General features: G+C 44.4%; 1 protein-coding gene across 1 annotated transcript in view; it reads left to right on the top strand.

Annotated features, from left to right (window-relative positions):
* The window catches only part of LOC126252161 (lipase member H-A-like), a 129812-nt gene that overhangs the window by 103945 nt on the left and 10027 nt on the right, over positions 1-15840 (top strand). The window contains exon 6 of the mRNA XM_049953030.1: positions 537-696. Within this exon, the coding sequence (XP_049808987.1) occupies positions 537-696 (160 nt within the window). The remainder of the gene's footprint in view (positions 1-536; positions 697-15840) is intronic.

The following is a 15840-nucleotide window of genomic DNA, read 5'->3' as shown; positions in this document are numbered from 1 at the left end:
GGACTGTTGTTATAGCCATCAACATTTGTTAAGTGGTGATCCTCCCACCACTTTGTGTTCATTGTCATCAATCTATGTCAGTTCACCATTTCTTGACATAATGTCCTTTTTTCAACCACTTAAGTTCTAATGTATGTTCGCTGTCTGAGTTATTGGCCGTTTTAGCGAACAACATGCGGGCTGTTAACTGCATTTTATTTTTTTATCCATTGTAGCTTATAGCAAAGGATGTTTAATCTTTATTTCACGACCTCAATTGTCTCTGCAGCGTATTTTGTGGACCTTTCTCAACGAGGAAGTCCTTGTTTTTAGCTGTCTTTCCTTCTGTCAATTGTGCTTAACATGCAGTCACTTTAAACTCCTTTCTCGTGTAGTGTACCAAGATTCTGATGTGGGCACTTATGATCTTAGCTGCATTAATTGAACTTGAAACCAAAATTTTTTGTACGAGAGGTAGCTTTTCTGCATATGTTCCACTGCTGACAACTGAAATATAAATGAACTGGAAAATAATTATTTATTCTGTGTTTTTGTAGACTTATGCAGCCACTGGAGATCCTGGGAATTCTATGCTGAATCCCTGTTGAAAGAAGAATCATTTCTTGCTGTTCCTTGCAACTCTTGGGATGATTTCCAGAAAAAAAGATGTCCCACACAATCAGGACTGGCTGTTATGGGTTTCAAGGCTGATCCAAAGTAAGTGGAAGATTGAAAAAAAGTAACAATCAGTTTGAGCATACAGAATATAGTGCAGACCAATAGCTTATACATGTATAGGGAATATATAGTTGTGCTACAAGTAATATAATCCTGAACAGCTCAATGATGAGATCTGTGCTTCTCATGCAATGACACAAGGACCATTTCATTGTGGAGGCAATCATTTACAATAGTAACAGTAATGCTGTGGCTAAGCACTGTGTTGTTGAAAAATAGCCTTAGAATTGTTTTAAGGAGATTGATGTCTCAGCTCTAAAGCCTCCTTGTTATAGCTGTATTCAGAATGCCATCAATCCATCAATACAAACTGACAGGCTGAGTGCACTGTGATAGCATCTGTGGGACAAACTGACCCGACTTAGTCAGGCCCAAGTGCTGGGAGACAGTGGTCATGTGTGTAAGCTGTGCTTATGGGAATATGTGTGTGTTTCCTATTTTGGATGAAGGACTTTCTTTGCGCCAAAACTTAAAATGGCCAGCTCCCTTTTTCATTGGGCCTGTCTGTGGCTCAGCATCTCTATGTGGTGCATAGCAGTCTATCCTTTTCATAATATCAAACAGTGAGAAGTTCAGGATGGAATAACAATAATAGTATGAATAGGATACATTGATAGTCATCATATTGAGAAGACAGCGAGTTGCAGACAGGCACAACTGTACGTGTGTGTGTGTGTGTGTGTGTGTGTGTGTGTGTGTGTGTGTGTGTGTGTGTGTGTGTGTGTAGGGTAAGGGGGGGGGGGTGGAAGCGCACGCACGTGCACACGTGCGTACATACATACATTCTACCTCCAATGAAGGCCTGTGATTCGATATCCCCACTATATGGTGAGTTGCAACTATCCTTTTCATACTATTGTTACATTCCTTCCTGGATTTTCCATTGTTGAATACAAAAGGCAAACTTTGATGATCAGTTAATTATCTATGATGATGAAGATAACGGCAACTGCTGTCCAAAACATGATGTTACTGTGCCAAGAATATAATGTGAAGAGCTTGACAGAACAGACAAAAGAAATAGCACTTATTGTCAAAAAGAGTCAAAAAATAACATCAAAAATTGTTATTTGTGATAAGATAAGAGAACAAGTAAGAAGTTCAGAAAAAAAATTATCATATATGTGTGTACTGCACAGAAAACAGAATCTTGTCACCCATTATTTCGGTAACTGCAAATCCTAGCTGTACCCTCCATATACATTTATGAAATTATTATCTTCCTACGCAGCAGACAAAAATTATTTCAGGAAAATCATTTTAACTACACATACAACACAAGAAATAAAAATAATTTTATGCTTCCCACACCCAAATTGAAATTATATGAATGGCCTCCACAGTATATGGGGATGACAATATATAACAAATTAATGGGCAAAACTGTATTTAATGTTAAGCCAGAGATCCTAAAAATAAGGCTACATCAGATTCTGGGGGAGAAATGCTACTATTTGACAGGAGAATTTTTAAAGGATGACATGATAATTTGAGCTAGGGTAATTTAGTGTTAGATTTTTAGATACTATTATTATTATTATTATTATTATTGTTATTATTATTATTTCTGCCTTTTGTGTATATAAAACAAAATTGTATTATTATTATTATGAAGCTGCATGTAAACATTGGCTTTCTATGTTTATGGTAAAATTTTACCAAACTTTTGATGTGTCTCCTGTACCTGAATCAAATGATTTATGTATGCTATGAGACTAATACACCACAATTCACAATCCACTATCTTCTAAATCAAATAAATTATCTAAAAGAGCAAGATGAAGACAAAAAACTAAAAATAAATTTTAAAAACCTACAGCAGTTTCACATCTACATGAATAATCCACAAGCCACTCTACAGTGCGTGGCATAAGGTACATAATACCAGTATTATTGTTTTTATTTCCTATTTCATTAACTTAATGAGTGAGGGAAAAAATGACTAATGCCTCTACATGACATGATGTCTCGTATCTTTTTCTCATGATCCCTATGTGATATACATGTTGGTGATTGCATAATAGCAGCACAGTTGTCTTCAGATGCAGGTGTTCTAAATTTCACCAACAGGGTTTCATGAGAACTATTTCATCTTTCTTCTAAGGTATTACATTTAAGTTTGCTGAGCATTTATATTAAACTTTTGTATGAGCCGTACTGATTTGTATCAATCCTAGTAATGTGTTTCTGAATACTCCCAAAACTAGAAAATGTTCTAGAATTGGTCACACTACCATCTTGAATGTGATTTTCTTTATAGCTGCATTGCACTTTTCCTAAAACAAATTACAGCATATCTGTTTTCCATTCGCCTGCCCTGTTACTGATTTTACATAAATGCCCTATTTCATATTGCTTCTTAGTATTACCCCTAAATACTTATAAGCTGTGACAGCTCAAGATGGTCAAAACTAATTTTGTAATCAGATATTATTAGGCCTTTTTCTCTATGCCCGTGCGATTTGGACCCTTACAAATGGCAGAGAAGTAAGATTCAAGTGTCTGAAATGAGATTCCAAAGAGCTGTGGAAAAATGCAGAAAATCAGATGAAATAAAAAATTATGAGAAAATAGTTAAATGTTGAACCAATAAATAATGAACAGATGAATGTTGATGTAAATAGGCGGACCACATAGAAAGACTGTCAAAGTGGAATTTATCAGTACAAGCAATAAAATATGTACATCGTGGAACAAACAAGTGTGAAAAGCAACAAGAAGAGATTAGGCTGCCATAGAGCAAGTGGCCAGCCTCCTATATTTACCAAGAGGCTGGCCTGCAAATCGAACATGGCGCTTGTACACGGCAAGGTCACGCGTTAACACAGGCAGAGGCAATCACGGGAACCAGGTAGCAGTCACTTATCAGCTACAGCACAGACAACAGCATTGAACAAGCCACTGAACCATGCTGCACTACACTAGGCGATACAGATGACACACAAGACATGAGCAAGCATCACATATAATCCCTGACAGTTAAGAGGATGATTATGGTGGTGGTGGTGGTGGTGGTGGTGGTGATGGAGGTGATGATGAGGATGATGAGGATGTGAGATTGGCACACAATATGGTCACTCAGCAATAGTGCTGCTGGGCTTACTTCTATGCCTTCTCTCTGCACTCTTAATCATTTATTGCTGGTACATTGTTCTACATATCCTCAGAGTTCTTTCTGAGTATTTTATTTTTCACACATTTTAATGTAGGATAGTCAGGCAACAGAATGAAAAGATTAAGAAGACAGATTTGACAATTAACAAAAATGTCCAGATGATAGTCTTGCATCTACATCATCAGAGACCTTTAGCAGCAAGCTATGTATATCAAGCTCCAAAAATTTGTAAAATCTTCCACAAGCAAAAGTGTGTTTTGGAGTTCACTGCGTATAAGTTTTTGATGTTTGTAAACTATCTTTAATTTCTTAATAACTATGATACTCATGAAGGACAGCTCAAAATTCATCAGCTGATGTACAGTTCTTGCTTTCCGCTAAATTGATTTCTTGTAGTGTTACCTGACTTAACAATGACAGTGTTTGCCAAGATGATGAATCAAATGGGAAGTAAGATGACCATCATTAATTTATCCATTAACAACTTTCATAAGTTAATTACCTTACTTGGAAATTTAGTAAGACCTACATTTTTTTAAACATATACATCAGTTTTGTTACTTATTACTGAAATATCAGTTCTCTAAACAGTTCTATATTTAGAGGTCACACAAGATAACTTTACTCCAGCACAAAAACGTAGTCTTACTCTCAGCACTTCGAGAGTCCAATTCTCTGCTCTTTAGAGGCAGCCACCTCTGAGCTATGTGCTTAATCCATTATGAATGAAACATTCTCTACTTGCTTTGGTGTGGCTGGTGACATTCTCATTACACTGCAGGAACAGAGGCATGTACAAGACAGCAGCTTTGCAGTATTTTTCAGACAATTTTAAAGAAACTGTTCAATAAATGAAAGAACTGATCATCTCACATTTACTGTCGTATTTTCACATAAAGCAAGTTACTACATAAATTCAAACAGTTTGCAATTAAAAATGTGGGTAACCATTAGCTTGCATTTGCTGTGTATTAGGTCATATGAAAGCTGTTCAAAAGGTATCAGACTTTTATTCTAAACTTGTCTGCAAGTTCTCTGATTGTGGTTTATATACCCTGTATCACCAGGGTTCTTATGTGATCAATAACAACCTCATCTGTAGATGTTGAGGACCTACTTGAATGAGCTTCACTCTTCACAAATGAGCAGCCATTTCTGAAACTTATATTTTTTTTTTTTTTTTTGTTTTGGTTTTAGGGCGCAAAACTGCTATGGTCATTAGCACCCGGTCCGTGACTTAGGAAACAATAAAAACCGAAAATGGAAACCAGCAGAAATAGGAACGAAACTCAAAAAACTGGAGAAACTAAAAGCAGAAGGAAGGCTTAAAAATCCACTACTAGGGGTTGGTTGTCCCCAAAAAAAAGCTTCAAATGACTGACATCATTTCACTGGCACTAATAAACTTGAGAACGCGATCGGCCGAGTGCGTGTCATCTGCTAAAATGGACGATATATCAGGCGACAGCTGTAGACGGGCGCGTAACGGAGTAAAATAGGGGCACTCAATTAAAAGGTGTCTTACCATCCACAGCTGAGAGCAGTGGGGACAGAGTGGGGGAGGATCGCCGCTTAAAAGATGTCGATGGCTAAAAAGACAGTGCCCTATCCGGAGTCTAGTTAAAATTACCTCCTCCCGACGACGCGTTCGGGAGGAAGAGGTCCAAGCACAAGGAAGAGCTTTCACATCCCGCAATTTATTATGGGGAAGTGTCGACCAATGGGCGTGCCATAAAAGAACAACTCGACGACATAAAAGTCTCCGTAGATCGGTGAAGGGAATCGATTGAATAGCTGGCCGAAGAAGAGAGACTGCAGTCTTGACCGCTATATCGGCCACCTCATTTCCACAGATACCAGCGTGTCCTGGGAGCCAGAGGAATGCCACCGAGACGCCCCCCAGGTGGAGCAAGCGCAGACAGTCCTGAATCCGGTGGACCAGAGGGTGGACAGGGTAAAGAGCTTGGAGACTGAGGAGAGAGCTAAGAGAATCTGAGCAGATAACATACTGTATCCGCTGATGACGGCGGATGTAGTGGACAGCCTGGAGAATAGCGTAAAGCTCCGCAGTATAAACCGAACACTGGTCAGGAAGCCGAAATTGATTTGGGGTGTCGCCAACAATATAGGCACTCCCTACACCTAACGTGTTTTCAAGTCATCAGTGCAAATAAATGTGGCTTCCTTCATTTGTGCACATAGAGCAGCAAATGCCCGACGATAAACAAGTGAAGGGGTACCATCCTTGGGAAATTGACAAAGGTCACAGAGCAGGCAGATCCGGGGACGGAGCCAAGGCGGTGCTGTACCCCAAGTTGTCAAGAAGGTTTTAGGAAAGCGAAAGGAAAGAGAATGGAGAAGTTGACGGAAGCGGACTCCCGGTGGTAGTAGGGAGGAAGGGCGGCCTGTGTACCCTCCATCAAAGGAGGCGTCGAAAAAAATGTCATGGGCTGGATTATCAGGCATGGAAGACAGATGGCTAGCATAACGACTCAGAAGAACTGCTCGCCGATTGGACAGAGGAGGTTCAGCAGTCTCAGCATAAAGGCTTTCCACAGGGCTGGTGTAAAAAGCTCCAGGCACTAAACGTAATCCACGGTGGTGGATAGAGTCAAGACGACGAAGAATAGACGGCCGAGCAGAGGAGTAAACTATTCTTCCATAGTCCAATTTCGAGCGCACTAAGGCGCGATAGAGGCGGAGAAGGACCACTCGGTCTGCTCCCCAGGAGGTACCATTCAGGACACGAAGGGTGTTGAGGGATCGCAGACAGCGAGCCGAAAGATAGGAAACGTGGGAGGACCAGCACAGTTTTCTGTCAAACATAAGACCCAAGAATTTAGCAACGTCCGAAAACGGAAGGTTGACAGGTCCTAGATGTAAGGATGGTGGAACAAACTCCTTATGTCACCAAAAATTAACACAAATGGCCTTACTGGGAGAAAAACGGAAGCCGGTTTCGATGCTCCAAGAGTAGAGGCGATCGAGACATCTTTGAAGACGTCGTTCAAGAAGGCTGGTCCGTTGAGAGCTGTAGTAGATCGCAAAATCGTCCACAAAGAGGGAGCCCGAGACATCAGGAAGGAGACAATCCATAATTGGATTTATGGCAATGGCAAACAGTACAACACTTAGCACGGAGCCCTGGGGTACCCCGTTTTCTTGGGAGAAAGTATGGGAGAGAGTAGTGTTCACCCGCACTCGAAATGTGCACTCTGCCATAAATTCGCGAAGAAAAAGGGGCAGCCGACCTCGAAAGACCCAAGAGAACAGTGTGCGGAGGATGCCTGTCCTCCAACAGGTATCGTATGCTCTCTCCAGATCAAAAAATATTGCTACGGTTTGGCGTTTCCGGAGAAAATTGTTCATGATGTAAGTGGAGAGAGTAACAAGATGGTCAACTGCAGAACGATGCTTTCGGAAACCGCATTGGGCAGGTGTTAAAAGACTGCGGGATTCCAGCCACCAAGCTAAACGGCAATTCACCATACGCTCCAAAACCTTACAGACACTACTCGTGAGAGAAATGGGGCGATAGCTAGAGGGGAGATGTTTGTCCTTTCCAGGTTTCAGAACAGGAACGACGATAGCTTCCCGCCATCGTCTGGGAAAAATACTGTCGGTCCAAATTCGATTATAAAGGCGAAGGAGGTAACGCAGACTAAGGGTTGATAAATGCAGCAACATTTGGATGTGGATACCATCCGGTCCTGGGGCGGAAGAGCGAGAAGAAGAGAGTGCATGTTGGACTTCCCGCATGGAGAAAACAGTATTATAGCTTTCGCGATTTTGAGAGAAGAAAGCAAGAGGTTGCACTTCCGCAGCATGTTTCTTCGGGAGAAACGCTGGAGGGTAATTTGAAGAGCTCGAAATCGCAGTAAAGTGTTTGTTTACCCAAGGAGTTAGAAATTGCGATGGGGTCCACTAACGTATCACGCGCGACAGTGAGCCCAGAGACCGGGGGGAAACTAGCCGCGCCAGACAACCGTCGAAGTCGACTCCAAACTTCCGCGGAGAGAGTGAAGTAGTTAAACGAGCTAGTAAAGAATTTCCAGCTTGCCTTCTTGCTATCGCACATGACGCGACGGCATCGCGCACTGAACTGCTTATAGCGGATACAGTTGGCGAAAGTAGGATGGCGGCGGAAAATGCGAAGGGCACGTTTCCACTCACGTATTGCATCACGGCATGCCTCGTTCCACCAAGGAACTGCGGGGCGCCAGGGCAATTTGGGGATGCGAGGTATTGAATGTTCCGCAGCTGTAAGAATAACGTCGGTAAGATGTGTGACCTCATCGCCGACGCTAGGAAAGTGACGGTCATCGAATGTCACTAGAGACGAAAAAAGTGTCCAATCGGCTTGGGCAAACTTCCAGCGTCGCGGGCGCATATATGTCACTTGAGGCTGCAGTCTAAGGACACATGGAAAGTGGTCACTCGAGTGTGTATCATCAAGGGCGAACCATTCGAAACGCCGAGCTAGTGGAACGGTACCGACCAAAAGGTCCAAATGAGAGAAATTTGTCGTGGAGGCAGACAAAAATGTAGGAACCCCAGTGTTGAGGCAAAAGATTACTGGCGAGTAGGATCATAGGAGGATCATCAATTCGTCCCGATTGGCTCGAATGCCACGGATATTCCAGTGGATAATGGACATAGGGTGAACAGAAAAGGGAGGAATGTGACCAAGGTTGCCGTCGACTCAACGACTGCTCAGAGCTTGCGACCGACAGCATGGAATGGCATTCAGCCGAAGAAAGAAGATCCTGATCCATAGGTTGTTCAGGAGTAGCTCCTGCCACCAGCGATCAGCCGGTTGATCGGCCGCCAGCAGTGCACCTCAGCGACACAGAAGACGGCCGAGGGCGATTTCCGCCAGGTGGTGCTGTAGATGGGACACGCCTTGGCGGAGAAGGAGATGAACTGGGTTTCTTATTAGCCTTCTTGGAAATATGATGTTTAGATGAAGGAGGAACCGATGGTTGTGAAGTTGGGGTACGTAAAAAATCTTCACGAGTATTCTCTTTTTTTGAAGTGACTTGTGGGCTCGAGATTTAGCAGAACCCAATGAAGGCTGAGCCATAGAGTGGGCAGGCAAAAGTGGTGAGGTTGAACGGGCGATCTTTGCGCTGGCCGATCTGACGACCGTGGTACTAAAGGTGAGGTCACAAGTCTGCGTGGCCGCCTCCTTTGTTGGCCGAGGAGAAGCAAGGACAGTGCTGTATTTTCCTGTCTGAGGCATGGTGGGCTGTTGACTGGCAAATAATTTTCGAGCAGCAAAGGTCGACACCTTTTCCTTCACTCTGATTTCCTGGATGAGCTTTTCGTCTTTAAAAATGGGGCAATCTCGAGAGGAAGCAGCGTGGTCACCCATACAGTTGACGCAGCGAGGGGACGGAGGTGGACAAGCACCCTCATGGGCATCCTTGCCACTCTTAACACATTTGGCCGGATTGGAACAGGACTGGCTGGTGTGATTGAACTGCTGACATCGATAGCAATGCGAAGGGTTTGGGACGTAAGGGCGAACGGAAATTATCTCATAGCCTGCTTTGATTTTCGATGGGAGTTGAACTTTGTCAAATGTCAAGAAGACAGTGCAGGTTGGAATGATGTTCATGTCAACCCTTTTCATAACTCTATGAACAGCCGTTACGCCCTGATCAGACAGGTAGTGCTGAATTTCTTCGTCAGACAATCCATCGAGGGAGCGTGTATAAACGACTCCACGTGAGGAATTTAAAGTGCGGTGCGGTTCAACCTGGACAGGGAAGGTGTGGAGCAGTGAAGTACGCAGCAATTTTTGTGCCTGGAGGTCACTGACTGTTTCTAACAACAAGGTGTCATTCAATAATCTGGAACAAGACTTTACAGGACCTGCAATTGCATCGACACCTTTCTGAGTAATGAAAGGGTTGACCGTGGAGAAGTCGGGACCTTCGTCAGACCGAGAAACAACAAGGAACTGTGGCAACAATGGAAGAACTGTCCGTGGCAGAGACTCATTGAACTTACGCTTGTGAGCAGACATAGTGGAAGGTGAGGAAACCATTGCGGGGATTCTCCCCAAGATTAACGGCGTCTCCGATGGCGCGCTCCTCCCTTGTGGGGGCCCTCTCTGAGGGCACTCCCGCCTTAGGTGATTGTTCACACCTCAGGTCACACCTCCCGACAAACGGACGGAGGGACCAATTGGCACTTTCGGAAGGTATCAGCTCGGGTAATCACCCCTCCCTGGGCCTGGCCATTACCAAGGGGTACGTACGTGTCCTACCTGTCTACCCGGGGCGGGGAACTACGCATTACCCCATCACTGGCTACGCATGGAAATGCGTGGGTCGGCCTTCAGACATGCACAGGGAGGAAAAAAGAGGAAGGGAAAGGAAATAAGAGGGGTCTCAAACGCCGCAGTGGAGAAAAGGGTAAAGAGAAGAGGTAAGGAAAAGAGAAGGACAGAGGAAGGACGAAGACTTGCAAGTGGAGAAAGCAAAGAATTTGTAACAGATTCGAGCGTCCGTCTCCGGACGTAGGCACAAACCATACTCCCAGAGGGGGAGAAAGTGAAGGAAAAAGCCAGAGGTGAGGGGAGAGGGGAGGGGGGGGGGGGGGGGGAGAGCGAAGATGGGGGATGGGGAAGGATGCGGAAAGGGAAGGTATGCAGCAGCCCGGAAAGGAAGGAGGGCCACATTAGCTCGGGGTCCCGTGCTCGCTACGCACGTATCCACAAAAGAGTTGTGGGATTTTTGAAACTGTTGTACCACCACTTTATATGTGTGGTACACATTGCTTCATTCCCAAACAGTTCTTGAATCTTGCACATTGTGTCAACTTCAGAATCGCCAAGCTTAAAATCAAAATTTGATGCAATAATGTCATTCCAACTTTCCTGTCATTTTTCCCACAACACAAACTCACTTGTCAACAGCTACCCAGCAACTGGTTGTTTCCAGTCATAAAATAATGCCTAGAAACATAGTGTGTGCATGCATCATGATACCATTGTTGGTTTCAACAACAAAAGACAAAGGGGGGGGGGATATTTTTGACCAGCCTTCGTACTTTGCTGCATACAAAATCTAAACTTGAGAGATGTACAGGGTTTAGATTAGATTAGATTAGTTTTTCGTTCCATAGATCCATGCCGAGGAGATCCTCATGGATGTGGAACATGTCATTTTTTTTAAAGCTGAAATAACAATAAATATACACAATACATCATTTGTTTCTGTTAAAAAATTCGTCAATGGAGTAAAAGGAGTTGGCCAACTAAATTTTTTATGTTTGCTGGCAAATTATTGAAGATGAGTGTTCCTGAGTAGTGGACCTTTTTTGAACTAAAGTAAGTGCTTTTAAGTCTTTGTGCAGATCATTTTTGTTCCTGGTATTGTATGTATGAACTGATCTGTTTGTTGGAAAAAGAGATATATTATTCAGGACAAATTTCATTAAGGAGTAAATATACTGAGAGGCAGTGGTTAGTACACCCAGTTCTTTGAAGAGGTTTCTACATGACGTCCATGAATTTACTCCACAAATAATACGTATTACACGCTTTTGGACTCTGAAAACTTTTGTTTGACTTTAACAGTTACCCCAAAATATTATACCATATGACATTATGGAATGAAAGTAGGCAAAGTATGCAAGCTTTTTCATTTTTATGTCGCCTATGTCTGCTAACACTCGAATTGCAAATACAGATTTGTTAAGGCATTTCTGCAGTTCTGTGGTGTGCTCCTCCCAACTGAATTTATTGTCAAGTTGTAATCCCAGGAATTTAAGACTGCCAACCTCTTCTATCTGCTCTTCTTCATACTTTATGCATATGCTGGATGGAAACCTCTTACAGGTTCTGAATTGCATGTAGTGAGTCTTTTCAAAGTTTAATGTCAATGAGTTGGCTTTAAACCATTTATTAATATCCATGAAAATATCATTAGCAGATCTTTCTAGAACTACACTCGACATGCTATTTATTGCAATACTTGTGTCATCTGCAAAGAAAATGAACTCTGCTTCTGGCAGAGTAACTTATGAAAGATCATTAATGTACACAAGAAAAAGCAATGTCCCTAAGATGGATCCTTGTGGGACAACACATGTAATTTCTTCCCATTCTGATGATGACTGATGACTTAATTCACTAGTCCCTTGTACTGACACCCTTTGTTTCCTGTTAGGTAGGTATGACTTGAACCATTTTGCAGTACTGCCTGTGACACCATAGAATTCTAATTTATTTAAAAGGATGTTGTGGTTCACACAATCAAATGCCTTTGACAATTCACAGAAAATACCTGCTGCTTGTAATTTGTTATTTAATAAATTAAGTAAATTTTCACTGTAGGTGTAAATAGCCTTCTCAATATCAGAACCCTTCAGAAATCCAAACTGTGTTCTTGATAATATGTTATTTGTGGTCAGATGGTTGAGAAGCTGCCTGTACATTACTTTTTCTAAAATTTTTGAGAATGCTGGCAAAAGTGAAATCGGTCTGTAGTTTGATGGTATCTCTTTATCCCCTTTCTTGAATAGAGGCTTAACATCTGCATATTTTAGCCAGTCAGGAAATGTCCCAGTTATAATTGACTGGTTACACAAGTAACTTAAAATTTTACCAAACTCACAAGAGCATACCTTAATTAACTTTGTTGATATTTCATCGTAACCACTAGAATGCTTTGTTTTCAAAGATTTTATTATGGAAGTTATTTCTTTTGGTGAATTTTTTTTGTTGGGGATTAAGGGCGCTCAACTGCTGAGGTCATTAGCGCCCAGTCACAATTGTTAGAGCACATAGAATCTAGTAAAACTCAAGGGGGGGGGGGGGGGGGGTGACACCAGAAAGTTCTTACAAAGATGCAAATAAAATAAATGAAAGAGTTAGATGTCTTTGGACAAGCCAGTCAAAGTAATGAAACGAAGAACACGAGCAGCTGCTCGAGCGTCATCAGCTAAAATATCCGGTAAGGTAGATGGCAGAGACAGGACAACACGAGATTGACTAAAACGGGGACACGACAATAAAACATGGCGCACTGTTAATGCATGACCAAAAGGGCACTGCGGGGCTGGGTCACCGGAGAGCAGGTAGCGGTGGCTAAACCGGCAATGCCCAATCTGCAACCTGGTCAGAAGGACCTCTTCTCGCCGAGATGGTCGGGAGGAGTTTGTCCAAGCAGTTGGGAACGGTTTTACTGCCCGGAGATTGTTTCCTTGAAGTGATGACCAAGTATCCCACCACAACGACACAAGCGTCTTACAAACAACCCCACTAACATCAGATGACAGGACACTATGGGAGGCTGGCCGAGGCAGGAGGACTGCAGCCTTGGTGGCAGCATCAGCAGCCTCATTCCCAGGCACTCCTACATGGCCGGGAACCCACAGAAAGCTGACAGGAGAGCCACCATCAGCAAAAGAATGGAGGGACTGCTGGATCCGTTGCACCAAGGGATGGACCAGATATGGAGCTCCAAGGCTCTGAAGAGCACTGAGTGAATCAGAGCAGAGTACATACGATGAATGGCAGTGATGGCGGGCATACTAAACGGCCTGATGGAGAGCAAAAAGCTCGGCCGTAAAGCTGGAACATTGGTCGAGGAGCCGGTATTTAAAGGTGACGGCCCCGACGACAAAGGCACAGCCGACACCATCATCAGTTTTGGAGCCATCAGTGTAAATAAAGGTGTGACTGGCAAGTCGCGCACGAAGTTCGACAAACCGTGAGCAATACACAGCAGCCAGAGTACCCTCCTTCGGGAGTGAGCTGAGGTCGAGATAAATATGAACCGGAGCCTGGAGCCAAGTTGGTGTCGGGCTCTCACCCTCTCTGAAGGTGGTAGGGAGGGCAAAATCCAATTGTCGAAGCAGGCGACGAAAGCGGACTCCAGGGGGCAGCAGGGCAGACACATACAACCCATACTAACGGCCGAGAGAATCGGCGAAGAAGGACTGATAAGAGGGGTGGTCGGGCATTGACAACAGCCGGCAGGCATACCGACAAAGAAGTACGTCGCGCCGGTAGGTCAATGGTAATTCGGCAGCTTCAGCATAAAGACTCTCGACGGGACTCGTGTAGTATGCTCCGGTCACAAGACGTAACCCCCTATGGTGGATGGAGTTGAGATGGCGTAAGAGGGATGGCCGAGTAGACGAGGCTCCCATAATCCAGCTTTGATCAGACTATGGACCAATACAAGCGAAGCAGGACAGTGCGATCCGCTCCCCAAGATGAACCACTAAGAACTCTGAGGACATTAAGGGAACGTGTACAATGGGCAGCCAAATAAGAGACGTGCGGCAACCAACAAAGTTTCCTGTCCAGTGTGAGCCCTAGAAACTTAGTTGTTTCCACGAATGGGAGAACAATGGGACTGAGATGTAAGGATGGCGGAAGAAACGCTTTATATCGCCAAAAGTTGATGCAAACCGTCTTCTCTTCAGAGAACCAGAAGCCATTTGCCACACTCCATGAGTATAGGCTGTCTAGACAACGCTGAAGGCAGCGCTCCAGGAGGCATGTTTGCTGGGCACTGCAGTAGATCGCGAAGTCATCGACAAAAAGAGAGCCTGAGACATTAGGTGGAATGGAATCCATAATTAGATTGATCCCTATGGCAAAAAGGGCTACGCTCAAGACGGAGCCCTGAGGCACTCCGTTCTCCTGGAGGGAGACGTCGGACAATACGGAACCCACACGTACCCTAAACTGTCGATCTGTTAAAAAGGAATCAATAAAAAGGGGCAGGCGACCGCGTAGACCCCACCTGTGCATAGTGCGGTGGATACCTCCTCTCCAACAGGTATCATAAGCCTTCTCCAAATCGAGAAACACGGCTACCGTTTGGCGCTTTCGCAAAAAGTTGTTCATGAAGAATGTCGACAAGGTCACAAGGTGATCAACAGCGGAGCGGCGGCGACGAAATCCGCATTGAACATTGGTAAGTAGCCGTCAAGATTCAAGAATCCAAACTAACCGAGCGTTAACCATGCGCTCCATCACCTTACAGACACAGCTTGTAAGAGAAATGGGGCGGTAGCTAGAAGGAAGGTGTCTATCCTTCCCGGGTTTGGGTATAGGAACCACGACGGCGTCACGCCAACGCATGGGGCTTGACCTTCGGTCCAGACGCGATTGTAGGTACGAAGAAGGAAGCTTTTGCCTGCTGAAGAAAGGTGTACCAGCATCTGAACGTGAATGGCATCTGGCCCCAGAGCAGAGGACCGGGACAGTGCAAGTGCACGTTCGAGTTCCCGCATAGTAAAGGGGGCATTATAATTTTCCAGATTCAGCGAGTGGAAGGAAGGTCGCCGAGCCTCTTCTGCCTCTTTCCTGGGAAGGAAGGCAGGGTGGTAATGGGCAGAGCTTGAAACCTCCGCGAAAAAGCGGCCGAAGGCGTTGGAGACATCCACAGGATCAACAAGGACCTCATTACCTGAGGTCGGGCCAGCTACCAAGGAGTGGGCCTTAATGCCCGACAGCTGGTGCAGGCCACCCCAGACGACAGAAGAGGGAGTAAAACTGTTAAAGGAGCTGGTGAAAGAGGCCCAACAAGCTTTTTTGCTGTCTTTGATGTCTCTACAGCATTGCGCTCGGAGTCGTTTGTATCCAATACAATTCAACGTAGGATGGCGGCGAAAGGTGCGTAAAGCACGTTGTCAAGCATGGATAGCGTCTCTACAAGCCTCATTCCACCAGGGAATGGAAACGTGACGTGAAGAAGAGTTAGTACGAGGAATGGAACGTTCGGCAGCATTGATGATAATAGCCGTGAGGTACTCAACCTGACTGTCACAACTGAGAAAATCGTGGTCCGGAAAGGTCACCAGGGAGGAGTAAAGTCCCCAGTCAGCTTTCGGTATGTTCCAACTCGAAGGACGTGGGGATGGGGTGTGGTGCAGAAGACGAACGACACAGGGGAAGTGGTCGCTCGAATAGGTGTCAGAAAGGACATACCACTCGAACCGATGGGCAAGAATGGTAGAACAGATCGAGAGGTCCAAGT

This window comes from Schistocerca nitens, chromosome 4, assembly GCF_023898315.1.
Source record: "Schistocerca nitens isolate TAMUIC-IGC-003100 chromosome 4, iqSchNite1.1, whole genome shotgun sequence".
In the NCBI taxonomy this organism is placed as follows: Eukaryota; Metazoa; Arthropoda; class Insecta; order Orthoptera; family Acrididae; genus Schistocerca; species Schistocerca nitens.
This window is presented reverse-complemented; position numbering and strand designations above follow the sequence as displayed.